This window comes from Prionailurus bengalensis, chromosome E1 (genome assembly GCF_016509475.1).
Source record: "Prionailurus bengalensis isolate Pbe53 chromosome E1, Fcat_Pben_1.1_paternal_pri, whole genome shotgun sequence".
NCBI lineage: Eukaryota > Metazoa > Chordata > Mammalia > Carnivora > Felidae > Prionailurus > Prionailurus bengalensis.
Genome location: NC_057347.1, coordinates 12,434,172 through 12,458,743, shown reverse-complemented (window position 1 = coordinate 12,458,743; position 24,572 = coordinate 12,434,172). Strand labels below are relative to the sequence as shown.

The 24,572-nt window shown below is 53.1% G+C and overlaps 1 protein-coding gene and 1 long non-coding RNA gene across 5 annotated transcripts; one reads left to right on the top strand and one right to left on the bottom strand.

Annotated features, from left to right (window-relative positions):
* Positions 1–1,116: 1,116 nt before the first annotated feature.
* On the bottom strand, positions 1,117–8,625 carry LOC122485069. 3 transcript variants are annotated; one of them, XR_006297777.1, is made up of 5 exons: positions 6,409–8,625; positions 6,122–6,258; positions 5,500–5,821; positions 4,248–5,092; positions 1,117–2,528 (listed from the first exon to the last, which is right to left on the bottom strand). It is a non-coding gene; the product is annotated as an uncharacterized LOC122485069 (long non-coding RNA). The 3 variants fall into 3 exon arrangements; XR_006297778.1 differs by lacking the exon at positions 6,122–6,258 and having other exon boundaries at positions 1,118–2,528; XR_006297779.1 differs by lacking the exons at positions 5,500–5,821; positions 6,122–6,258 and having other exon boundaries at positions 1,118–2,528.
* Positions 8,626–8,629: 4 nt separating this feature from the next.
* Positions 8,630–23,372, top strand: TMEM11 (transmembrane protein 11). Of its 2 annotated transcripts, none has more exons than XM_043583361.1 (2): positions 8,630–9,130; positions 22,461–23,372. In XM_043583361.1, exons 1-2 carry the CDS (start codon positions 9,069–9,071, stop codon positions 22,975–22,977), a joined length of 579 nt encoding a protein of 192 aa, XP_043439296.1. In that variant the 5' UTR covers positions 8,630–9,068; the 3' UTR covers positions 22,978–23,372. The 2 variants fall into 2 exon arrangements, with proteins under 2 accessions (XP_043439296.1, XP_043439297.1); XM_043583362.1 differs by lacking the exon at positions 8,630–9,130 and adding an exon at positions 12,117–12,541.
* Positions 23,373–24,572: the final 1,200 nt, after the last annotated feature.

The following is a 24,572-nucleotide window of genomic DNA, read 5'->3' as shown; positions in this document are numbered from 1 at the left end:
GGAAGCATTGACTTGGCCTGCTCGCTGATCGTCTGAGAGGCTCGGGAGGTGAAGCATCAGTAAACTGAGACAGAGACGGACGAGTGATTAGAGAGGAAAGCAAAGAAGCCTCCAGAAAGCTATGTTAAAAAGAGAACCTCAGGTGTAGTCCCCTGGAACTTCCTGAAAGGAGAGCTCCCTACATTTTGGAGGAAATCGCTCTTGCCAAACAAGCCACGAGCCTGCGGTTTGACCCCCGAGCCACGCCTGTGTGGGCAGGCTGCACAAAGTGTACAGACTCCTCCTCGGAGAAAATGGGCCTGGGAGGGTCCTCCCAGAGAGCAGAGCCAGGGCGGGGGGACCCCCGATGCCTGCTCCCTGGATCCCACCGTCGCTGGCCTGGTGCTGCCGCGTGCTCTCCCTTGTTCTGATGAGTTTTACCCACATTCGTCCCGTCTCTGTCCCACATCTCATTCTGGTTCAGAGCAGGTAGCAACTTGGCTCTTACTTCTAGATCCCGGGCTGCCGCAGGTGGAGAACACGGTGCATCCCTAAGAGATAGGAGGCCTCGAGCGGAAACGGGGTGTGGTGTGAGGGTGTGCCCCTGGTGGAGGGTGGTGCGAGCCAAGAAGGGGGACGCTACCTCTGGGTCGCCAGAGGGCAGATTGTTGCGGGGACTCAGTAATTCACCAAAACTCCATTTCCTACCCTTCCTGGACAGATTGCACTTCCCGGCCTCCTAGGTGGTTAATGGCAGAAGTGGACGGAGGCTTTCAGAAGGTGGGGCTTCCCCCCCGCCCCACCTTCCCCTTCAGGAAGCAGCTGGCTGCGGGGAGGGAGAACCCAGCTTGTACATCTGATCTCTGAGGCATTGTGCAGTCTCTCTGTTAGACTAACAGAGAGTCCCGGTCCGGTCAGGCATTTCGATTTGTTGCTGAGGCTTATGGGGAGTCATCGAAGGGTTATAAGCAGGGAAGTGCCATGTTCATTTTTATCTTATGTTATTTTTAATGTTTATTTATTTTTTAGACAGAGATAGAGCGTGAGCAGGGAGGGGAAGAGAGAGGGAGACACAGAACCCGAAGCAGGCTCCAGGCTCTGAGCTATCAGTATGGAGCCCGACGCGGGGCTCGAACCCACGAACCGTGAGATTAGGACCTGAGCCGAACTCAGAGGCTTCACCAACTGAGCCACCCAGGCGCCCCAGCCATGTTCATATTTATTTTAAAGGAATCTTGGCGGCTGCAGTGTGGAGAAAGGATTGCAAGGTGAAGGCTGCGGGTAGGAAGGCAGCTTAGGAGGGCAGGACAGAACCTAGGCCACAACAGGGGGGTAAGACAGAGAAACTAGTGGGTTCGGAGTGTTTCGGTCACCTGTCCCAGAATCCCACAGCTGACAAGTGGCAGGGTCGGGATTCAAACTGGAGTCTGTCTGGGTGGAAGAGGGCCCCATGTGGTGTGTGTGTGTGTGTGTGTGTATGTGTATACACATGGCCCCCAGATCCCATCTCCACTACAGCCAGCCTAGGCCAGAGCCCAGCATCCCTTGCCTGACCATATGGTCTCCCAGCCAGAAAGATCTTTCTAAGACCTCAGTCAGATCACGTCTCTGTCCTGCTCCAAACACTCCACTGCCCTCCCGCTGCGCGAAGGGTACCATCCGAGGGACCCGAAGCAGCCCCTGCTCCCCCCCGTGTCCCTCAGGTTCCTCCCACTTCAGCCGCACTGACCTTGTTTCAGTTCTTCAGATCCTTCGAGTCTGTCCTTGCCTCGGGGCCTTTGTACTTCTGTCCCCTCTACCTGAAGTCTTCTTCCTCCACACGTTACCATCATTTAATCTGGTCATTTAGATCTGTTGTCATTAGACATGTGTTCAGCTGTTAGGAAAACCCAACTCACAGGGGCACTTCCTTTGCCTTATGTACTAGAAAGTCTGGAGGAGGAAGGTCCAGGGCTTGTGCGGTGGTGCTGTGAGGTTACTGAAGGCCCAGGCTCTTTTCGTCGTCTACATCCCCTTTCTATGCTGACTTTTGCCCTCCTGATTGTTGCTTCCTGGTCACAAAATGGCTCCCGTACCTGCAGGCATCACCGCCATATTCTAGGCAAGAGGAAAGGTGGATGCTGCCCTTCCTGACCTCGCCATCTAATGGTGCCTCCCTGGGCACCCTTCACCTCATTTCCCCATCTTATTCTGATCCTGCACCACTACTTGGAGTTTTCTTCCTTGCGTCCTTGCTTGTTGACCAACTCTTGCCACTGAAATAAAAGCTCCCAAAGAGCAGGACTGCACCCACCTTGTGCATTGCCAGCCCCCCCCCCCCCCCCCCCCCCCCCGCTGCCACACAGTCTTTGGAGCGTAGGAATGTTTGTCGAATGAGCGAACAGTTAAGTCCCCTCTAGGTGCCGGAGTCAGGACGCAAACCCAGGTCTCCCACTTCACGGGCTTGGACATCTCACGGAGTGTCTCTGGGACCCTCTCTGTGAGGAATCCAGGCAGCCCAGTCCATTTGCAGGTCCAGGCATATGAACAAGGAGCCTGTGTTTTCAGGCCTGGATACAGAGAGAGAGAGAGAGAGAGAGAGAGAAATCCTCCCCTGCCCCCCACTGGGATTTGGGGAGTGCTCCTTACTTAGTGTGAGGCTGTATTTCCTCAAAGGCTGGCTGGCCAGCAAGGTGGTCCTGGGTCGTACGGAGCCCAGAGTTAAATGGCAACATCTCACCTAGGGGGCAAGTGCCCCCTTTCTGAGGGAGCTTTAGGGGAGCGACAATATCTAACTAGAATCTAATAACCTTTTTTTTGTTGTTTTTATTGTATTTATTTTTGTAAGGTCCTGCGTATGATACAGACATTACATTTGGATAGTCACATAGAGTTTCCCATTTAAATAAATATATTTCAGTGCCCAAAGAGTGAACCCATCAAGGAGCACTGGTGAGGGTGGACTAAGGGTCTGGCACAAATGCCGATCATCACGTCTGCCTGCTTCCGGAACATTTTCATCCCACTTTTTTAATGGCCAAATAATACCCCATCGTGTGGGTTTATCCATTCATCCGTGGGTAGTTCCATCGTTTGGTGACTGAATAGTGCTGGCGAGAGCACGGGTGCCCTTTAGACAGCTTCGCATGCAGCCACCCAGGGGGCCCAGGGCAAGTGTCGTCACCCCACACATCCTTGTCCCGAATCAATGTTCCTTTGGATCTCCAACTTCTTTTAAGCTGGATGTTGGCAACGGTCACCGCAGGGCACAGAGACTTGCTACATACGGTGGCCTCAGTCCAAACTAGGCAACAGTGTGTTTCTGGGCAGAGTTGTGTCACCCCAAAATTCATATGTTGAAGTCCGGGACCTCAGAATGGGGCTGTATTTGGAGATAGTCTTTAAAGAGGCAAGTGAGGTGAAATGAGGTGACATGGGTGGCCCTGACCCAATCTGACTGGCTACTTCAGAAGAAGAGAAAATCTGGACCCACAAGGAGTGTGTGTGTGTGTGTGTGTGTATATATATATATATATATATATATGCGCGCGCACGCATGCGCACAGGGGGTCATGTGAGGACCGGTCTGTAGTACTTTGTTGTGGCAGCCCTAGCGAATGAATACACAGTATGTTTCAATGTCCTGGGAATATATCCTGAATCGCCTCCCTTCCCCTGCCATCCCCCAGCCCCAGTCCGGCTGCGAAATCAGTATACGAATGGATGTCTTGCCTACCTCATGCTCCCGAGGGAGGCGCAGGCCATACGATGCACTGCAAAAAGGCACTATGATTACCAAACCATCTTGGCCCAGTTTGCCTATTTCCTCCTCATATCAACACGGGAACGTTCCCATAGGGGCGCCTGGGTGGCCCAGTTGGTTCAGCGTCCGACTCTTGGTTTCAGCTCAGGTCATGATTACATGGTTCACGGGATCCAGCCCCACACTGGGCTCTGCGGTGACAGCACAGAGCCTGCTTGGGATTCTCTCTCTCTTTCCCTCCCCCCCTCCCCCGCTCACATGTGCGCTCGCTCTCTCTAAATGAATTAACGAACTTAAAAAACCAACACTGGAATGTCACCCGTTCGCGTCACCCTTCGGTATCCTTGCCCCGTCTGCCCCAGCCCTGAACTAGGGCTGATGGCAGGCAGCGGCCTCATCCATTTATTCCTCTGTCACCAGGGCTTTTTCACAACCTGGCACAGAGCAGGTGCTCAGCAAGGATTAGGTGACAAATGAGCAAGTGACATACCTCCCATGGATCACCACAACTGCTAAGTAGGCTCACCGCTCACGCTGACCGCTATCAGTCTCCACCAAGAAGATAAATTAGGAGCGACGTGTGCCTTTCCCAGACTCGCTGTGTGAAGCTGTGGCAACTGTTTTATCCTAACGGGCGTGAACGGCATGTGCCGGGGGTTCCCGAAGAGTGTGGTTTCTGCACACACACCGGGGCCTTTTCTGCATCCGAGGTGGCCTGCCGATGGGTGGGATGACGGAGGCTCCCCAGGAACATCCTGGAAGGACACTGGCCAGCTGCAGTTGGGCTAACAGTTGCAGTTGGGCAGCAGGGAGCACAGGTAGGCCCACTTTTGTCTCACCAAGTGGAGAGCTGTGCCAAAAGTTTAGGAAGGGGCTGTTCCAGCTGCCTACTGCCGCGTAACCAGCCACTTCACGGAGGCATAGAGCAGCAGCCATTTGATCCTGCTCATGCAGTCTGTGGGTCAGGAATCCAGACAGGGCACAGCAGGGAGGGCTTATCTCTGTCCCTCCACGTCTGGGGCCTCCATGGGGGCGTTGTGAAGAGGGTGCCGGTGACGCTTCGGGAAAACAGCCCCCGCTGGTGGGAGCGGAGGGCGGTGGGGCCGTATTTGTCACAGTGACAAGCGCCCACAGCCTTTGACCCAGCAAGTTCCCTTTCGGAAATGATCCCACAGGAAGACATGCGCACGGGCACAAGGAAGTTGTGCAAGCGTACGCACCGCAGCCCTCTCGGAAACGGTAAAAGACTGCGGCAGGCTGGCTAGGAAAATCATGGTTCTGGTAAGACAAAGTGGTGTGTGCTGAGAGCGACCTCCAAGATTCGGTGGAGAGAGAAACGCGAGTCCCGGAGCTGTGTGCGTGGCACGCACCCTGTGGGGCAAAGAAAACAGTTGTTTTGAATAGACGCATACCCTTGCCCCGGTCTGGACGATCCGTAGACACAGAAGAAAGGGACCAGCGACAGCTTTAGGAGGAGTCAAGGATGAGGCAATGAGAAGACAGGATACGAGAAACTTATCTTCACCGCATATCGCTTTGCAATTTGAATTCGATGGGTGAATACATCACCCATTCGGATTTAAAATTCTATTTTAAAAATGCTCATTTTTGATGCCTCACATCAGAAGTTCAGACCTTCATGTTAAAATATTATACTAAAGGTGTTTACATAAAGGTGTTTAGTATGATATATTATACTAAAGGTGTTTCTGTTTGCCTTTCCCGCATGCCTACTACGTGCTATGAAGCATCCGTGCAGTAATTTGTTGAACACATACTTGTCTCCCTCCTCGTACAGAGGTGTGCAGTGGCTGGTGTGGGAATGGCGTCTGTGGTTCCCGTCCTGCGCTTGCCTTTGTAGGCTCTTCTTCGCAGCCAGGACCGGGAGCCTGCAAACCTCATTTCCCAGATGCCCTGGTCAGGTGACCCCGCCTCCAGGAGGCACCAGCAGGGCTTCAGAAGACAGGAGGGAGGGAGGAGCCATCCCAGCCCAGGATTCTGGTGGCCCCTCAGGCCGTGGTGGTGACAGCAGCTGTGTGACAGTAGCACCCCTGAGGGTGTGGCTCTCAATTCCTGCTCGAGCGAGCAGGAATCACGGTTCTGGGAAGCATTGTTTCTCCTTTTGCTCCTCTGGTCTTAGGGGCCACAGCCGCTCCCTCCAGTTACTAATCTGTGGGTGTCCTCATTGTTCCCTGGCTCCTCCTGCCCTCCCAACACCTCTGTAGACAATGCCCCGCATCACATTCCTTCTGCCTGAAATACCTAGGGTGGCTTTCCCCACCCCCTCACTAGACACTAACACATAGGTAAAATTACGCCCATTTTACAGATGAGAACACTGCAATTCAGAGAGAGGAAGTGACTTAACCAAAGGCAAACCCAGCACCTCTCCTCCCTCACCCTGCTCCAGGTATCCTCATCTCATTTCTGGAACACATCAAGCTTGCTCACACTCCAGAGCCCTCACACCTCTTCTCTTGTGCAGAACACTCTGTCGCTAGGTCTACATGTGCACACTGTTTCTCTCCATTCAGGTCCTGTGCAAACGTTACCTCTTGAGAGAGAGCTCCTGTAGCCACCCACAATCCCCAAGCCACTCTACATCACCCTGCTTGATTTCTTCTTAGAAATTCTCTGAAAATATTTACTCACACTGGAAAGCCCATGAGACCAGGAACAGTGCTTACCTTACTAAATGCTGTGTCTGGTGCCTGAGAGTACCTGGCACTGAATGTGCACTCAAGACTTGTTGCCTCTAAGAATGAATGAGTGAAAAGGGTGCACGAGAAGTGCCATTATTTTTGAGCACCAGCGAGGCCCCACCTTTCCCACCGGCTGGTTGTCTGTTAGCAGTTCAGGGGTCTCTTCAGGAGGCTCCACTGCGCGGGAGCCCACAGGAATTTCAATTCCCACCATTCAGGACGTACCCTCAGTAACTGGGTGCTCAGTTGCTGCGAGCTGAGTGAACCAGCCTCCCTATGAACCTTCCCAAAGATGTCTGTGCACTATCAGTGATCAAGAGGCAACATTCTGGGGGTGAGGGCAGGATCTCAGCTCAAGTCAGCAGACTGGAAGCAGATGGCCTGCTAGAAGTTAGGCGCAAGAGCCAGGGAGATGGGAAGATCATGCTAGGTCCACAGCCATTGGAGCACTTAACATTTCCTCTGTGCTTTAGACACTGGCCTGGGACCTGTCCTCATTGACGGAGGTGGCGTTTCCAGAGCTTCTCCTGAGAGGCACCATAGCATGGTGTGATCTCTGCAATCGGACAGCTTCGGTTCAATTCCTGGCACCATTCTTGACCCGGCAGGGTGACCTTGGAAAGTCACTTGGGCGGTTCCCTCATTTGCACAATGAGAATGCTGATAACACTTTCACAAGGCTGTTGTGAAGATGAGAAGAGTTACATCACTTAACATATGACACTTGGAACACATAACACTTTGAACAGGGCTTGGCACACATAGCCATCAGCTGTTCTTGTTACCTTATCTAACATTTATCTGGATAAGTTCCATACCCGTATCATCCTATATCATGTCCATAGCAGTTGTGTGAGGAGAGGTACTAATATCACCACTGCTTGGCCAACAAGGAAGCTGTGAGAAGCAGGTTCTAGAAGCAGCCCCAGATCCAGAATGGGGAGCCATGCTTCAAACCCAGCTGTTCTAGAATCCCCAGAAACCCTCGAGAAGAGCAGATAGTTCTGAGGGACCAGACTCAAGTCTAAAGGATAGTTGGCAGGGCGGGGGCGGCGGGACGGACAAAGGATTGTTGGCTGGGAGACAAAGAATTTTAGGGAAAACATGAAACAACTAGGGACCTACAAATGTTCTGAATTCGCGAGCCTGGCAAGTTCCAGGCAAGGAGAGGCAGTTGAACCTGGTCAGTTAGACAACCTCCAAACCACGAAGGGGCTTCCAGACTGTGCTAAGGAGCTTGAATTTCATCGTATAGGTGATGAGGGACTGTGAGAGGATTTCAAGCATTTAAATCTACCGCAGAATGTGAGCTGGAAGGAAATACTGATGAATCCTCAGTGGTAAAAGTGCCTTCTACACCTGCCAACCCCCTGCCCAGGCTTGCTGAGCTCCGCCAGAGTTGGATGCTGGGAGCGCTGTGCTTCTTCCTGTCTCTGAATCTGGACATTTTGACATATTAAGAGGTGCTCAAATATTTACGGAGCCCCCTAATGTGTCTGGCAACATTGTCTGTGGAAAGCAGGAGAGGGCCTATAAGTTCAAACACTGCAAAGGTTCCCCCCAAATAGCCCAAAGGTTCACGGGAGCCGCATCTAGGAATCCGTGGTTTCCATTTAGTCTCTCCTGACTTTACAGCAGCGTCCAGACAGGGAAATGCCAGGTCCTGTGCATGGATCCCGTCGGGGGGCGGCGGGGGTGTTGCCCCCCATATACCTTCAAAGACACGGAAATATGCGATTATGCTCACGTCCCCGCACCAAGACACGGGTGGGAGGCGTGGTGGAGACCAAAGGGCCTAAGTTGGCCCACCTAAAATCGGCTTTTCTCTCTACGGGACCATGTTTCTTTCATAGCAATGATCGCGTGTAGTTCTTCTTCTTCTCTGCTTCGAGATTCTCAATTCCAACAGTCTGCAAGCAGGGACTTTCGTGGCAGCAGGGACCGCGTCTGTCCTGTCCCCAGAGCATCCCGGGAGTCCAGAGCATTTGGGGGAATGGAGCGGGAGGAGCGAGGGCCTCCGAGAAGGGCCGGTGGCGCCTCGGGCCCCTCGGTGACCTTAGTGGACAGAGGCGGCTGTGAAGGGCAGATCGGGCCGCCTTCGCGGAAGGCGAGACCGAGGCGCCGGCTGGACGAGCCGGCTGCGGGGCCGGCGCGAGGGCGACGAGCGCGGGTAGGACCCGCAAGCGACAGGCGGGCCTCACAGAAAGCGCGGCGCCGCTCGGCGACTGCAGCGGGCAGCGCCGGGACGCCTCCCGCGTGGCGCTCTGGGAGTTGTAGGCACTTTCCTTTCCACTCTCCTTCTGCGCTTTGCTCTTGAAGCCCAAGGCCGTACTAACGGGTGGGCGCCTGTAACTCCTAGCCTGTGAACTTTGGGAATTTTAATTTCTAAAAAGGTGTCCTGAATAGAACTCCTCCCAGAGTGCCTCCTTCTGCTGGAAGGTTTGAGGACTACATTTCCCAGGCGACGTCAAGGAGGCGGTGCTTCCGGCGCGCGCGATGCATTGTGGACATTGTAGTCCCGTGGGGGCTCGATTTTCACCTCCCGGGCAGTCCGGGGATGTGGCCCGGACTACATTTCCCTTCAGTCCGCCCGCTATCCCGAGGCCGTCTTGGCGCGAGACATTTGCGAGCAGAGTGTCTCCAAGATGGCCGCTTGGGGAAGGAGGCGTCTTGGCCCGGGCAGCAGTGGCGGCAGCGCCCGAGAGAGGTGAGATCCGGGGGCCTGTTGCTCTCCCAGGACGAGTGGCTTAGGAGCCGGGGAGCCAGTAAAGCCTCCTGGAGCCGCACCGCTGTCCCTGCCTTCGTACCCGGGCTCCCCCTTCTCGCCCACTCGCCCTCCTCGTACCCCTGCGGGGCACGCGGGGTTCCTGCTCGGGCCGACCCAGGATCTGGGCGGGAGCCGGCGCCCCCTCTAGCTGGGCTGAGGCTGTCTCCATGGAGGGTTCAGGGGAGGTGACGATGGCGGGGCCGGGCGAAGTGGGCCGCGGCCGTACGGGGTCGGGCCGGGGATCGAGGCCGGGCCACGCGGGAAGGATCCGGAGCCCCGCGCAGGCCCGAGGGACCCGCCTAGCATCCCGCGGCCGAGCGGCGACCGAAGCTCCCGTCCCACCTGGCCACGAGCGTGGTCATATTGGCCGCGACCCCTGACGTGGCGAGGAATAGCTCGGGGAAGGGAGAAGGAAGGGGAAACCTTCACTAAGTGGGCCAGCTGCGGGCAGGGCAGTGCAGTCTGCACGTTTATCAGGGGAGCTTTAACCTTCCCCAGTTTGTCTCCCGGGCCGAGAACCGGCCGCTTCCTCGAACCCTCGATGTTTGCGACTTTTCGCGGGTTCTCTGCAAGCGCCCCTGCCGTGGAAGTCCTTTGAAGTGACCTTTCCTAATGAATGGTGTGTGGGTACGGAGCTAGGGACTTGTGTCTTCCAAGGTGGATCTCGATTTGTAGAACTGACTTCTAGAAGATGAGATTGGAATAGTTTTCGTGTTTCGTGTTGAATTTACAGTTTTTGCTTCAGGAAAGCAGTGTCACCTAGTAGAAGCCACTAGAAGCTAGCTGTTCAGCTACCAGAAATTTGGGAAAGGATGTGTATTGGTGGAATCACCTGGATTCGACTGCTCAGTCCATTTTGTTATGGCTTGGTTGGTATAGCAGAGGTCAGCAGGAAAGTTTTGTGTTTGCTTTTTTTTTTTTGTCTTTTTGGAGAGGCTTATTAAACAGAAAAGTTATCTTTCTCTCTCTCCCCTCACCCCCCCCTCTTTCTCTCAACTACCCGCCTTTTCCTTTTCTTTGATTCTATCACGTTCATTGCTGTTTAGTGCAGATGGCTTTCTCAGCTCAGAAGATTCCTTTTTGATAGTTGTGATAAACCAGCTTGCATTTTATTCTTAAGCTCAGAGTTATCCAACGTTATCGGTTCTGCATTTCCTCTTCCTTGGAAAAGCAGTGAATGGCAAGCAGATATTTTTGTTTTTCCAACTCTCATCTGGTATTTCTTAGATCAGACCATAGGAAGAAGTTAAAGGTTTCCAGATGGTCTTTAAACCTGGCAAACGTCTTCAAGGTCTTCAATCTGAACATTAATCCTTTAGTAATAGGAAGTAACCTGTTTAGAAAACTCAAGAGTATCTGAAAGGCATTTCTCCTTACTGGACAAAAACAATTGAAAGGGCCAAATGGGGATGCCCCAGACATCATCCAAGGACCGTGCCAGTACAAGTTAAGCTTTTATTGATCTAAGAAATCAGATACTGGGGATTTTTTTTCTCCTTGGTTGGAGACCAGCATTAATTCAAAACTGAGTTTGCAAACCAGCAGCCCAGAGGCTGAATCCAGCCCTTGACTGTTGACCATCAGTTTTAAAAAAGAATTTAAGTTAGTTGCCAGTACTTAGAAGTTGAAAGATTTCACATAAAACTCTCCTCGAAAAACTGAGTGGTGGCCGACATTTTTGGCCAAGGCAAGTACTCTCTAGTTCATTACTCACCTGACAGCTCGACTCACTGCAGTTACCTGCCTAGTCTCCTTAGGTGTTCAGATTGCAACCTTTGGCCTGGAACTACTCACTCATGCAGATGCTGTATGTGAGCCAGGGTTGGGGTGTCAGGTTTTGTGATTCGGGTGGTACCATCTCTCTTTCTTCCAGATAACGTGGTGTGGCTGCGGGGAGCCCCTCTGTTTGCCTTTGCTGCGAGGCCCTACCCGGGCTCTGTTGGAGGGGACATTTGCCGGAGCCCGGTTTCCCAAAGATCCTCCCACGCTGAGCAGGGGATGGAAACATAACCCGCTGCTGGGCCAGCTAGCTAACTTCTGGGCACACCTCCATCCCTGCTCTGTGGGAGGAAAGAGTGTTCGGGTGGGGCAGGCTGGATTAATTGATTGCCCAGCACCGCAGATTAAGAGGCCCAAGCATATTATTGGCTCCAGCGTCGGAAATAGGCTGTTTATGGCCCTCTTAAATGAGTTTGTTCCATGTCACATTCATGCTGACTCAAATCTCAGCTTCACATTGTAAGACCACTTTCTAGAATTGCTTGACACACCTAGTTGGAGTCTGCTTTATGCTGAAACTGAAGGACACGTTGCCTGGTTTGGGGCAGGGGCTGGAGCAGAGCAACACTTTGGGCAAACTTTCCAGATTTGCCAGGGCCTGCAAACTCCAAAGCACGACTTGTATTTAAAGGCCCTGCCTAGCGCCAGACTGTCCACAAGACAGCGTTAATGACGGTCCACTTTAGAATACCCAATGTGTGAATTCTTTACCTGGTTCTTGACTCTAGAGCTGTGTTCATTCAGTAGCCACTAGTCACATGTGGCAATTAAATTTAAAGTAATTAAAAACAGGAGCTCCTGACTGGCTCAGTCGGTAAAGCATGCAACTCTTGATCTCGGGGCTGTGAGTTCAAGCCCCACATTGGGTGTAGAGATTCCTTAAAAAAATAAAAGTAAAAAGTGATTAAAAATTCGGCTCCTCAGTCACACTAGTCACATTTCATGTGCTCAGTAGCCACATGTGGCTTGGGGCTACCACACTGGACAGCACAGATAGAGAACACATCCATCACTGCAGAAAGTTTTGTTGATACAACAATACTGGTCTAGACTAAAATAGGAGAGGGGTAAGAAATAGCAAAATGATAGCTGCTTGCATGTTGATTTTTCTCTCCACTCCATTAAATCCAGGGAATCAACAGTGTTTGTAATGAAGAACATCACACTCTGAGCTGTAACCTGAATTCTTGTCCAAAATTCAGCACCCTGGCAGCGAGCACACCACACAGATTGCCACTTGTCCCGTCGGCGTCTTTGAGACACGCTTGCCCATCTAGGAAGGCACAGTGCAGGCATCTGTGTGTTCTGCCACTCGGGTGCCAACGCGGACCAGCTCACAGACGGTCCCTCCTGTCCCGCTCGGGCTGCTTCTCTTCACTCCCTCAGGGCCTCTGAGCATCCCTGAGTTCTCCGTGATTGTTGGAATGGGAGTATAGCCACGTGCTGTCAGTTCCTGTTTTTCTCATCATGTGAAGATGTCCTTGATCTGATTCTGACCATGGTACGAGGCAGCGGCGCTGTCCGAAGACCTGGGGTGTTCAGAGGGCCGTGCAAACTGGACTAAATGCTCAGGTTGTAGTGTGAGATCACCTTTCGCGGCCCTCCTCTCCCCTGGCTTGTGCAGCCGTCGGCGTGTTTAGGCGGCCCGTGCCACGGGACTGCTTCCCCATCTTTGTGTACCACACCTTATTCCCCAGGACTTGGGCCTCCTTTCTGCCGCTTTGTTTCATATGTGAATTGGACAGACGTGCTCCCGGGTGGCTGGTGGAGGGCGCAGTTCCCAGGCCAGCCGAACAGATGGGCCACAAGCCACGTGGGCAGGTGGCTCACATTCCGGGAGTGACATTCTCCTCATTCTGGTCTGATCCTTTCCTTTTAGAGCCGAGGTACCTTAGGGGTCTGGGGTATTTTATTTCTCTTGGAAAACTGCCGTTCTGGCTCTAGCGTGTGGTAAAAATGTTTCTCTCCTCCTGGTCTGGATGAGCCGCGTGGGTACGGCATCCGCCCCCAAGTCTCTGGGTGTGCGGCCCTTGACGGTTGTGGGTCCTCCTCAGCTGGCTGCCAGAAGGTGGAGCCCGGCACGGCTGGGCCACACGTTCTGCTCCCAGAAATTGGATGTTGCGTGTTAAGATCACCCGCTGGGGTTCATCCTGTTAGGCACGACTTTCCATTTTCCTTGATTTACGTGAGCAGTCTGGATTCCGGCAGCGCTGACTTGTGCCTCAGTGGTTCAGTCCCATAGGCCGCATTCCAGTGCGGGCCCGACTTTCTGAAGAACGGAGGGGCAGCCTTGTACCCAGGGATGGGAGGAGGCGGCTGAAGCCAGGCCTGAGTTTAGCTTCTGTGTTCTGGGCCTCAGTGAGCGGGGGCCGCGGGAGGAGGCGGGAGGTACTCCATAGAGCGGGCACAGGGGAACCTCCCGGCTGCCACTGTGCTCGGTCCCCGGTGCCAGCAGCCACTGGACGGGCCACAGAGTTCTTGGGAAAGCCAGTAATCACTTAGTAGCCATAAGAGTTCTCTAGCTCAGGGCTGTTCAGTAGGATTTTCTGCCACCACAGAAGCGTTGCCGATCCGTTCTGTCCGTGAGGGTAGCCGTTAGCCACGTGTGCGTGAGCATTGGAAGTGTGGCTCCCGCGTCTGAGCAACTGGATTTTTTATTTTACGATTTTCTTTTTAAGATTATTTATGTATTTATTTTGAGGGAGAGAGAGCACGCACACGAGTGGGGGAGGGACAGAGAGAATCCCAAGCAGGCTCAGCAGCGCAGAGCCCGACACGGGGCTCGAACCCACGAGCCATGAGATCGTGACCTGAGCCAAAGCCGAGCCGGCGCTCAACTGACCGAGCTACCCGGGCGCCTCTTTATTTTAGTTTTAAATAATTTAAATGTAAACAGCCGCCTGGGCCTCACATGGGGGCGGTGCTTTGCGGCCGTCACTTTGGCGTGCACACCTGACCCCTGCTCCACCTTCACCGTGGCCCTGGGGGAGAGGTAAGGCCTCTGCCCTAGTTGACGCGGGGCGGCCCTGCTCGAAACGGCCAGGTGTCTTGCCCTTGGATACAAAGCCAGTGAGTAACCGAGAGGGAACTTGAATCCAGGTCTCTTGACTCCCACCCTCGGTGCGCTGTGTTCTTCCCATGGCAGAGAGCTGCTCGGTTTCCAGAGTACAGAGGAGGAAAGTGTGGTCTCGCGTGGGGCTTCCTTTGAAACAGATGATGATGTCAGGTGCCTGTGGAAGTTCCTCAGCCTGTTTGGAACCGTCCTCAATATTTGGGGCTACCTGCCTGTGTCTTTCTGTACTAATTGCCCCCACTCTTTTATTTTTTTCTTTAATTTTCCAACTTTTTTTTTTTTTAAGGTTTTGTATTTATTTTGAGATAGAGTGTGAGCGGGGGAGGGGCAGAGAGAGAGCGAGAGACAGCCCCAAGCAGGCTCCACGCTGTCAGTGCAGAGCCTGACGCAGGGCTCAACCCCACGAACCCTGAGATCGTGACCTGAGCCAAAACCAGGAGTCGGATGCTTAGCTGCTGAGCCACCCGGGCGCCCCCTTGTTGGGCTTTCAATCCACAATGTAGAGTCCTACTGCCTCTGGCTCCTACTCCCTGTCTGAGGGAGCAGTTGCTCCTTTCGGTTAGCCAAAAGTGCGTTCTCCTCGATCAGGGGCTAGAGGGACAGTCCGGCACCTCACAGAGCATAGGTGACCATGTGCTTATTAGGCGGAGAGCAGCCTGACATACGGACCTAGTTTCATGTAATTGTTTTTCTCCTGTCAGTTATTTCAAATGAGTTTCCACTGTCTTTTTTTTTAAGTTTATTTATTTTGAGAGAAAGAGCGTAAATAAGTGGGGGAGGGGCAGAGAGAGGGGGAGGGAGAGTCCCAAGCAGGCTCCGCACCGGCAGCATGGAGCCCGACGTGGGGCCCGAACCCATGGACGGTGAGATCATGACCTGAGATGGAAGTCAGACGCTTAACCGACTGAAGCACCCGGGCGCCCCGCCCTGCCGATGCGTTTCGGTGACCCGTCACATTCAGGCCCAGTGCAGGGGATACCGTGACGAAAACACACTCTGCCTTCACAGAGCTCAGGATTGACATCCTTTGTATGTCACGTGGGAGGGAGCGCGTGCCTGGGCCCTGCCTGTGAGCCCCAGGCCCGCTCCGGGACGTAGGCCTGAAGCAGGCGCTTCCTCCACGGTTCGATTAGGTTCTTCTGGTTCTGCCACGACCAGAAGGTGATGGGGGCTTGCGTGAGCGAACAGGGAAGTGCAATTTTCCTCCTCCTCCCTGGCAGGACCGCACGGGTGTGACCCCGGCAGGACACCGCAGCCACGAGATGCCGCCTGTGCCCAGGCTCGCGGTGGCGGGGTGCTTCCCTGGTAGCGTGGGCTTCTCCGCAGGCACAGAGACGCTGCTGGAGCCGGAACTGGGCTCCCTCCGGCTGCCGAGGGCCCGTGGCTGTCTGCCCTCGTCACCCAAGAGATATGGGCTGTTGAATAAGATTTTTCTTTTTAAGAAAATGCGTACAGTTAATTTTCCCACTGTTATAAGAGAGACCCGTGATTCTTTGTTTTCTTTTTTGAAGAATACAGATAATGTATGAAGGAAAATAAAATCTCAGTCACCTGTTAGGCCACCATCCAGGGAAAACCATTGCTGACCGTTTTCCACGTATAGCATCCTTGATACTTCCCTCCAGATGTTTTGTCTTGGATTTTTAAAAATTGTATATTAAACAGACCCAAAGTATGTTTCTAACATGTGGAAAGTCATAAACTTGCTACCATACGTCTGGCCTTTGAGAACCTTATGCTAAATGAAAGAAGCCAGTCACAAAAGACCACAAACATAATTGCATTTATATGAAACGTGCAGAATAGGTGAGTCCATCGAGTCAGGAAGGGGATGGGTGCTTGCCGGGGGCTGGGGAGGGGTGGGGGAAATGGGGAGCCGTGGGGTTTCTCTTTGGGGTGATGGAAATATTCTAGTATCGATTGTGCTGTTTGTTACACAACTTGGTGCACGTGCTGAGCCACCGAATTGTACACTCCAAATGGGTGAGTTGTGTGGCCCGTGACTTCTGTCTCAGTAACGCTGTCATTAAAAAGTACAAATCAAAAGCACAGTGAGATACAACAACAGGCACCTGGGTGGCTCCGTCGGTTGAGTGTCTGACTTCGGCTCGGGTCGTGATCTCGTGGTTCGTGAGTTCGAGCCCCGCATCAGGCTCACTGCCGTCAGCGTGTCAGCACAGAGCCGCTTCAGATCCTCTGTCCACCGTCCACCCCACCCCCCGCCCTTTCCCTGTTTACGTGCTCTCTCAAAAGATAAATAAAACATTTTTTAAAAAACAAATCAATAACTTCTGGTGAGGATGTGGAGCAGTTGGAACCCTCATGCTCTTTTGGTGGGAATATAAAATGACGCAGCCGTGGGGCACGCGGGTGACTCAGTTGGTTAAGTGACTGACCCTTGATTTTGGCTCAGGTCATGATCTCGTGGCTTCACGAGTTAAAGCTCCGCATCGGACTCTGCACTGACAGTGCAGAGCCTGCTTGGGATTCTCTCTCCCCCCCTCCCCCCATTCGTGCTCGTGTTCTCTCTCCCTCAAAGTAAATAAATTTTAAAAAATAAAATGATGCACCCACTGTGGAAGACGGTGTGGTGGTTCCTCAGAAAATGAAAAGAATTAGGGGCGCCTGGGTGGCTTAGTCAGTTAAGTGTCTGATTCTTGATTTCGGCTCAGGTCATGATCTCAGAGTCACGAGATTGAGTCCCGAGTCAGGCTCTGCACCAAGCTTGGAGTCTATATCCTTAAGATTCTCTCTGCCTGCCCTTCCCCTGCTCACACACCTGCACGCGAATCCCTCTCTCTAAAAAAATCTAAAAAATGAAAAGAATGACCACATGATCCGACAGTCCTTCTAGATACGTATCCAGAAGGATTAAAAGCGGAGAGTTGAGCAGGTAGGTTTATACCACGTTCGCCACCTTCCTAATAGCTAGAAGGTGGAAGCGGCCCAAACAGGATGGATGGATGATGGATAGACAGTGCGGTGTATACATATGATGGAACATTGTTTATTCGTCCTTAAAAAGAAAGGAAGTTCTGACTCATGCTGCATAACCTGAATGAACCTTAAGAACATTACGTTAAGTAAGCCAGCCACAAAAGGACAAATACTATATGATTTCACTTGCGTGTGGTCCCTAAGGTTATCAGATTCACAGAGACGCAGAGTAGAAGGTGGGGAGTGGGGGGTGGGAGCTGTCGTTTAATGGGGACAGAGTTTTAGTTTCGCAAGATGAAAGCGTCCTGGAGATTGGTTGCCCAGCAATGTGACCTAACGCTACTGAGCTGCACACTTACAAATGGTTAGGACAGGAAATTTCATCTGTATTTCCCCGTGATTTGAAGATAGTTAAACCTGCGTGCTCGCCGCTCAGCCTAAGAAGTAGAAAACTAGCATTACCCTGGTGCACATGTCCCTTCTTGCAGGCAGAGGCCACCTCGCTCCTGAATTGTCCTTTCCTTGTTTTTCTTCCCAGTTACCACACACAAAAACGTTCCTAAATGCCATATCCTTGCGTTCTGTGTGCTTCTGAATGTGTCTGTCCGTCTGCGTGTGTTCTGAACCTGCTTTCTCCTTCGCTTTGCGTGGGAGGGATTCAGCTGTACCTCCGGTTTCCCTCTCGTGGAGGAACAGCTCAATTTATCGATCCCTTCCCATCAGTTCTGCTCTTCTCGGACAGTGCCACTCAGAACTTTTTTGCGCAGCTCTGACTTTTGGGGAGGTATCTGCAGACTTTGGGGATCCCATGTTTGAGACTACTTCTGTAATTTCAGATCCCTCTGAGAGAAGCTTCCCAGTGGTGCAGGGGACCCCAGGGCCACATGCCGGGCAGGCTGCCAGCTGTGCAGAGAAGGTGCCCGCACCCAGGGAATGGAGTTTGTCAGGTTGCTTCTTCATTACGGCCACCTTCTCACCACAAAGCCGGTGTTTCCAAGGGATCCCTCTGATGCGAGCACAGATTCAGAGGAGGAGAGCGGAGGGTCTCGGGCCCACTGTGGTTAAAGGCAGAGGGAGGGAGGCGGATCCAAGAGCCCCGGTCACAAGTGCCCGTGACCCTGAGGCCACATCTGTAGCAGCCACCCCAGCTCAGATGGGTTGATGTTCTGCTCCACAGGCTGGTTTAAGGGCTCAACGGTGCACATCGATCTCAGCACTGGCAGAGGGTGTGCAAGGGCGTAACCCTTACCTCGTGGTAAGTACCATGGAACGTGCTGAATTCGAAAGGTTCAGAAGCCATTTGGTAAACGGGACTCTCCTTTCTGGAGCCACTCCATGGCCCTCCCCAAGTAATAGAATTCTCAGGTCTTTGTACTTCCAGAAATGCGTGTAAAAGCAAGCATGTCCACTAAAGTTAGCATACTCTAATCACTGTTCTGGATTTGGCCTTTTTCACTGATCTCGTAGATACTTTTCCGTCACTGCTCTTTCCCTCTCATACTCTTCTTTTTTTTTTTTTTTACATGAACTCTTTATTAGGGCTCTTACTGGTCATTACACACCTGCCATGGAAAGCACAAATGAAGTCCCTTAAGCCCCAGAGACTCCCAGTTAGCTTTTTTTTTTTTTTTTTTTTTCCCCATATGCACTTGTATACCAGGGTTCAAGTTGGGGGTTGGCTGGTAATGCTCTGAAATTGTTCAGGGCAACCTTCTAACTAGGCTCCTTCTTTAGTTGGTTACATTTGACCCGGAAACAAGCAAGCCACACGTGGGTGGGCCCTGGGGTACCTGGGTGGTGATGGACATGCCTCTCTCCTGGGAGTAGTCAGCCACCAGGTTTCTGAAGTAACTGCCCATGGCAGCCATGTGAACTGAACCCTGTGGTCCAGGCAGCTTTTAACACCTATGTTTGCAGGCACATAGGGCACCCCAGCTGCCACAGCCAGGTGGAAGTTGAGTACTTGATGGGGTGGCCTTTAACAGATGGGGGCCCCAACGTGTGTGTGTGTGTGTTTTGAACCTTGCTATCTCCTTGTATATCTTGGAAATCTCCTTCTCCAGACTTCAGGTTATATCCTTTTGCAATGAAACAAGAACAAGAATCCCTTTCCTGAATTTGGGCCGAGTAGTTTGGCTTTGAGAGGATTCGAGAGGGTCAGGGCAGTGGTGTGGCAGTGCCTGCCTGCTGGACTGGCTGCAGAGGCTGCCTTGTTTGAAGGAAGGCCCCTGGGATGTTACTTCAGTGTGGCTTACGCTCTTTTGTTTTTGCGCCGTGGGCGACTGGTGATGGGTAGGAGTGGGGTGGCCGGCCCACAGAAAGCCGCGGCGGCTTTAGGAAGCTGGCGTGCTCTGGATGTGTATATTGGGGGAGCAAACCCGTGTCCACACACACTCCTCTGAGCTGTGGTGTTTGTGACTTGCCGGCAGCCGGAATGCAGAGGGCGGACGGCCGGCCGTGTCCCCTCACTGTCCGTTCCTGTGCCGTCGGGCCTGACGCAGGCACACGTGACAGCAGCGGTGAGACAGGAACCCGGAGGGTACAGGGTCAGGCTCGAAGGGACCCGTAGACACACCTACTCATCTGTGTCAACAAAGGGCAGGAGAGTACCGTGCCCACCACGCCTGCCCCTGCGACGGGTTGGGAAAAGGCAGGCGGTGTGGATAGGGATGCCTGCGGGGCTTGCAGAAGCTGGGGGAGGGCGAGGTGGGATGTCCCTGCTGACGGGTCTCCAGAATGGAGCAGTCTGTTCTAGGTCGGTGGGGTTTCAACAGGCATTTCTTATTGGGCCTCACGGTACTTTTTCCCACCATGTTCAGGATGGCTACAATCTGCTGGGCAGAGAGGGCACCGTACTGAGGTCGAGTTGGGTTTAGTCAGGAATATTCTATAATCCCAGTCTTGACACCTATGTTCGGCTTTGAACATTCTAGAGGAACCTTGTGGCCAGAAAGGCATCCCTGGCCTCGCTCTGATAGTCAGCAGGACACACGGCCTTGGAAGTGTCTCCTCTCCACCACCTGGACGCGCGGCCCGGGAGCAAGCCCTCTCCCTGCCCCTGCACACGCGCGCGTGCAGTCAGCCCTTTACCAGTGACTTACCCGACCAGCGTGAAACCCTGCCTCTCAGGTTGGCGTGTTTGCTAACTGGCTTCTGAAGTGCTGAGTCCTGCCTGGGAGGAAGGACTGAAACAGCCCCATCTCCTCTGTCTGAACGAAAACCAAGTGGAGGCCTTGAAAGGGCGAACCCCACTTTTCCTGTTTTCTCAACTTCCGGTGGACTCTTGCGGAAACAGCTCATTGACCCATCGTGGAGAGGCAGCCCTGACTACTGGTGAGCTGCTTTGGCAACGTCCCATGTTTAGAAGGCTTCTTGTCCGACCCCCAGGGAACGACTTCTCCCCAGTGCACGCCAGTTAATTAGGGCCTGTGATTTAATTAGGAGGCTTCCTTGAGCCCAGCTTAATTACAGTTACCTTTTCAGGATAAAGACTTCCCTCTGCCCGAGTCCCAGCCCGTGCCTTTTGCTACAGTGCTTCCCACCGGATAGGAGGCCCCTCCTGGAGGATGCCCTTCCCCCTGCCCCTGGGGGCACGGTCAGCCTGTTACCAGTGACTTTTCCTTTCTTGTTTTGTTTTTTTTTAATGTTTTATTTGTTTTTTGAGAGGGAGAGACAGTATGAGTGGGGGAGGGGCAGAGAGAGACAGAGACACCGAATCTGAAGCAGGCTCCAGGCTCTGAGCTGTCAGCACAGAGCCCGACGCGGGGCTTGAACTCACGGACCGCGAGATCATGACCTGAGCTGAAGTCGGTTGCTCAACCGACTGAGCCACCCAGGCGCCCCAAAGTGACTTTTCCTTTCTGATGTGCCCACAGGAGAGTATTGATCAGGCATTTTCCTAACAGAGTGAAACTGCCTCTTAGGCTTGCTTATTTGTTGGCTGAAAGTAGTTTCTACTGTGCTGAATCCTGCCTGGGGGTAGTAACTGGAAGGAGTGCTCAGGGTCTGTCGCTGTGGTCTCGGGCTCCGATCGCCCGGCCTTTGTCCTTGAAGTGCGCCCATGACAACCTGATTTTCACCACATCTAACATGTAATTGCTTTCATCTCTGAAGGAGGACCCAGAGCTTCTGGGGGTGACCTTGTTTCACAGCCGCTGAGGCATATGTGAGAGGTGCTCTGCACTGCCTGTGACAGGGGTTAAGTGACTTGATCCAGCCTTGAGCCGTGTCTAGCAGTGCCCTCTCAGAGGCTGGTATAAAGAAGGCTTTTTACCAGATGAACAGAGAACACATTACTAGGAGAAACAGTATATACTAGACAGCAGTATGGAGATTTGGAAAGATCTGGACAGGCTGAAACAAGCCAAATGGAAATGACAAGGCGCGTACAGGTCTATATTTAGGTTTGCCCATCAGGGGGTGTGGAAAGACTCTGCTTTGGATGCAAAGTCTGCACTGGAGGGACCTCACATAGGATCCCGAAACTGCCTGCGGTGCCCCATGGCCCACGGTCACGGCCAGCTATCTGGCCTTGACCCAGAGCTGAGTTGTCTGTAAGCGTCCAGATTTGTCTTCCATTGGTGAGGGTCAGGCCGCCCGTCCCTAGTCCCAGGGGGACGTCGGATCAGCTCAGCCACTTGAAGTGGGTCTTTGTGAAGTGTTTCTTATACGAACGAGAGGAGGATTTACTGGCAGTAAACACCTACACAGTCCTGGAGGACCAGGGTCAGAATGGGCCAGAACCTCTGGGGCCCTTTGTGTTATCCGTACACTAAATTTCAGAGTCACTGCTGTTCTTGAGGCTGCTGGCTTTGGGAAGGGCCATGGGGGCTTTGTGTAGCTTGTCCTCTGTTGATGGCCGGAGGAGTTTTGTGCTCCATCATCCAAGGCGAAGGCGACCCTATCTATCTATCTTTTGTCCCACAGGGCAGGGCTGACTCCTTCTAAACTTTGCAAAGGGCAGAGTGTTTGGCACTGTTGGTCTCAGGTCTGTTGGTTTCCATTAAAGAAGCCTCCTCCTGCAATCGCGTGATTAACCAAGAGCACGTGTCACTCTGCCGACCTTGGGCCTCTGTGTTGATAAGAATCCAGGCTGAAACCATTCTTTCTTCCTTGGGGCTCCTTAGGGAACTTGGATCTGTCCACTGCCTCAGGCTATCTCCCGGGCCCAGTACACATCATAGGCTGTCATCTTCTGGAGAGCTGGGTACCCCTTCTTTCCTGTGTCTTTTCTACATTTCACTAGTAATCATTCTCTCAGAAAAACAATAAAATCTTTCCTATCTTACATATTGGGTTCCAGGAAGGATTAACTCCTAAGTGAGATGTGGTGCCCTCAGGAGCTCAGACCCTCTGCTGAGCGCCAGGCCCAGACTTGAGTCACGAACCTCTCGCGGCGTCTCAGCACCGAAGCGTGGTGCGTGTGCCCCTCAGCCTAACTATCTCCTCTCTCTCCCCCCCCCACCCCACCCCCACTCCAAGGGTGAGCTTGTCGGCCACAGACTGTTACATCGTGCACGAGATCTACAATGGGGAGAACGCCCAAGACCAGTTTGAGTACGAGCTGGAGCAGGCCCTGGAAGCCCAGTACAAGTACATCGTGATCGAGCCCACGCGCATCGGCGACGAGACTGCCCGCTGGATCACCGTGGGCAACTGCCTGCACAAGACCACCGTGCTGGCGGGCACCGCCTGCCTCTTCACCCCGTTGGCGCTGCCCTTAGATTACTCCCACTACATCTCCCTGCCCGCAGGCGTGCTCAGCCTGGCCTGCTGCACCCTCTACGGCATCTCCTGGCAGTTTGACCCTTGCTGCAAGTACCAAGTGGAGTACGACGCCTATAAACTGTCCCGCCTGCCCCTGCACACACTCACTTCGTCCACCCCGGTGGTGCTGGTCCGGAAGGACGACCTGCACAGAAAGAGACTGCACAACACGATAGCACTCGCCGCCCTGGTGTACTGTGTAAAGAAGATTTACGAACTCTATGCCGTATGATTTCAGTAGAACAGGGAGAGAAGCAATCGGCCCGGCCCACGAGAGACCACAGAGTGTTCAGATTTGCCACAGTAACAGGTTTTTGCTCTGTGAGGCGGCGGCGGAGCCTGGGAAGGTGTTTGGTTTAATATCTGTTATTTTAAAAAAATAACACAGGTCACAGGCGTACCAAGGGTTTTTCAACTCCTTACACTAAGATGTGGATTTCCATAACCCGCAGGGGGTCCGAGTGGTGGAAGTCTGGGAAGACCGGGCGGTGCGCGTTGGCGGCACGGCTGCCGAGGGGATGTGAATGCGCTTGCGGGGGGCGGGGGGAGGTCTTTAAGTATATTGTTTAACTGTACCATCCAGAGCCAACCAGAAGCTATTGACCATTAAAATTATGAGAATTTCAACTTCGGGTGTCTTCTCTTTCCATGACTGCCTAGCTGCTGCCCACAGTCTGCTCTGGGTGGTAGCTCGCCCCGGGGCAGCGGTGGGCACCTGGTGTCGCCATCCACAGCAAGGACGGGCCTCGGAACAAGGCAGGCCCAGACCCTTCCCAGAGCGGTTCACCTCTGACGGCGGCCTCGTTCTCAAGGCCAGCACAGCTGAATGCTGCTCGGGCCACGTGGTAGGATCAGGTGACGAGGTCCAGAGGTCACTGGGTTTCCGTTTGGGTCCACATGGAGAACTGAGGCCTGGGATCCCCTGTCCAGAGCTTTTGATTTTGAAGGACACACAAATGAACATCCGGCACCTGAGCTGTTCCTGAGGCGGACCCTGAGTTCAAGCCCACTGCCCTAGGCTGAGGAAGCACCCTCCCCTCGGCGCCCGTCTCAGTGTTCCCATTCCATAGCAGTCAGGTCCCGTGTCCCCCTCACAGCAAAGGGCAGATTGCACACCATCCTCCATATCCCTGTAAGGTTTCGGATAAATGAAACCGGCCTTTCCACAAAGACACTGGGTTCCCCGCCTTAACTGCAACCTTCCTAAGACCTGCTCAGTCCTCCCTGAAGAGCTACATGGTACTTCTTTCTGAAGGGTCCATCTTCAAGAAGCAACCTAGTTTTAAAGGCTCTACCATGAAGAGCTGATACCAGAGAATAATGAAGGGGTGCATGCGAAGGTGTCCAGAGCTCAAAGGGAGTGACTGGGCTATTTATTATAAGGGAGATTCAGAGCTTTGAAAAGCTTTCAAAATGGACCGTCCGTCATCCACAAAGAGTTTGAAAAACTGTAACTCCGAGGAGCCTAGAAGTACTAATCACTCATTCGAATGCCGGGTGGCAAAATGGTGTTGGGTACACAGTGTCGTTTACGGGGCAGTCTGCCATCTGGAGCAAAAGGATAAATTGGTAGCGATCCCAGACAAATAGACCTGGTCTCAACTGTACAGTGCCTGCGGTCCCTTGGGTGTCTGGCTGCCAGTTCCCGAGCCTGCTGGGCCGGAATGGTAGGTGTTTTTGTAATAAACGGCCCAGGTTCGGAAAGGGAGCCCCATGCTCTGCCTGCACATCAGCTTTCCTGGGGCAGGAGGCTAGAAGTGGACAAGTAGGCATCTCGGTGGGTTGAGGGCTGAGCAGAAGCCCTCACCAGGAGAAGAGGCCAAGTGC

Bases quoted from the DNA above. Each gene is read 5' to 3' on its own strand.
- TMEM11 (XM_043583361.1), top strand. From the start codon at position 9,069: ATGGCCGCTTGGGGAAGGAGGCGTCTTGGCCCGGGCAGCAGTGGCGGC. The intron at 9,131-22,460 runs GTGAGATCCGGG...CCCCACTCCAAG, and splicing joins GGCGGCAGCGCCCGAGAGAG to GGTGAGCTTGTCGGCCACAG.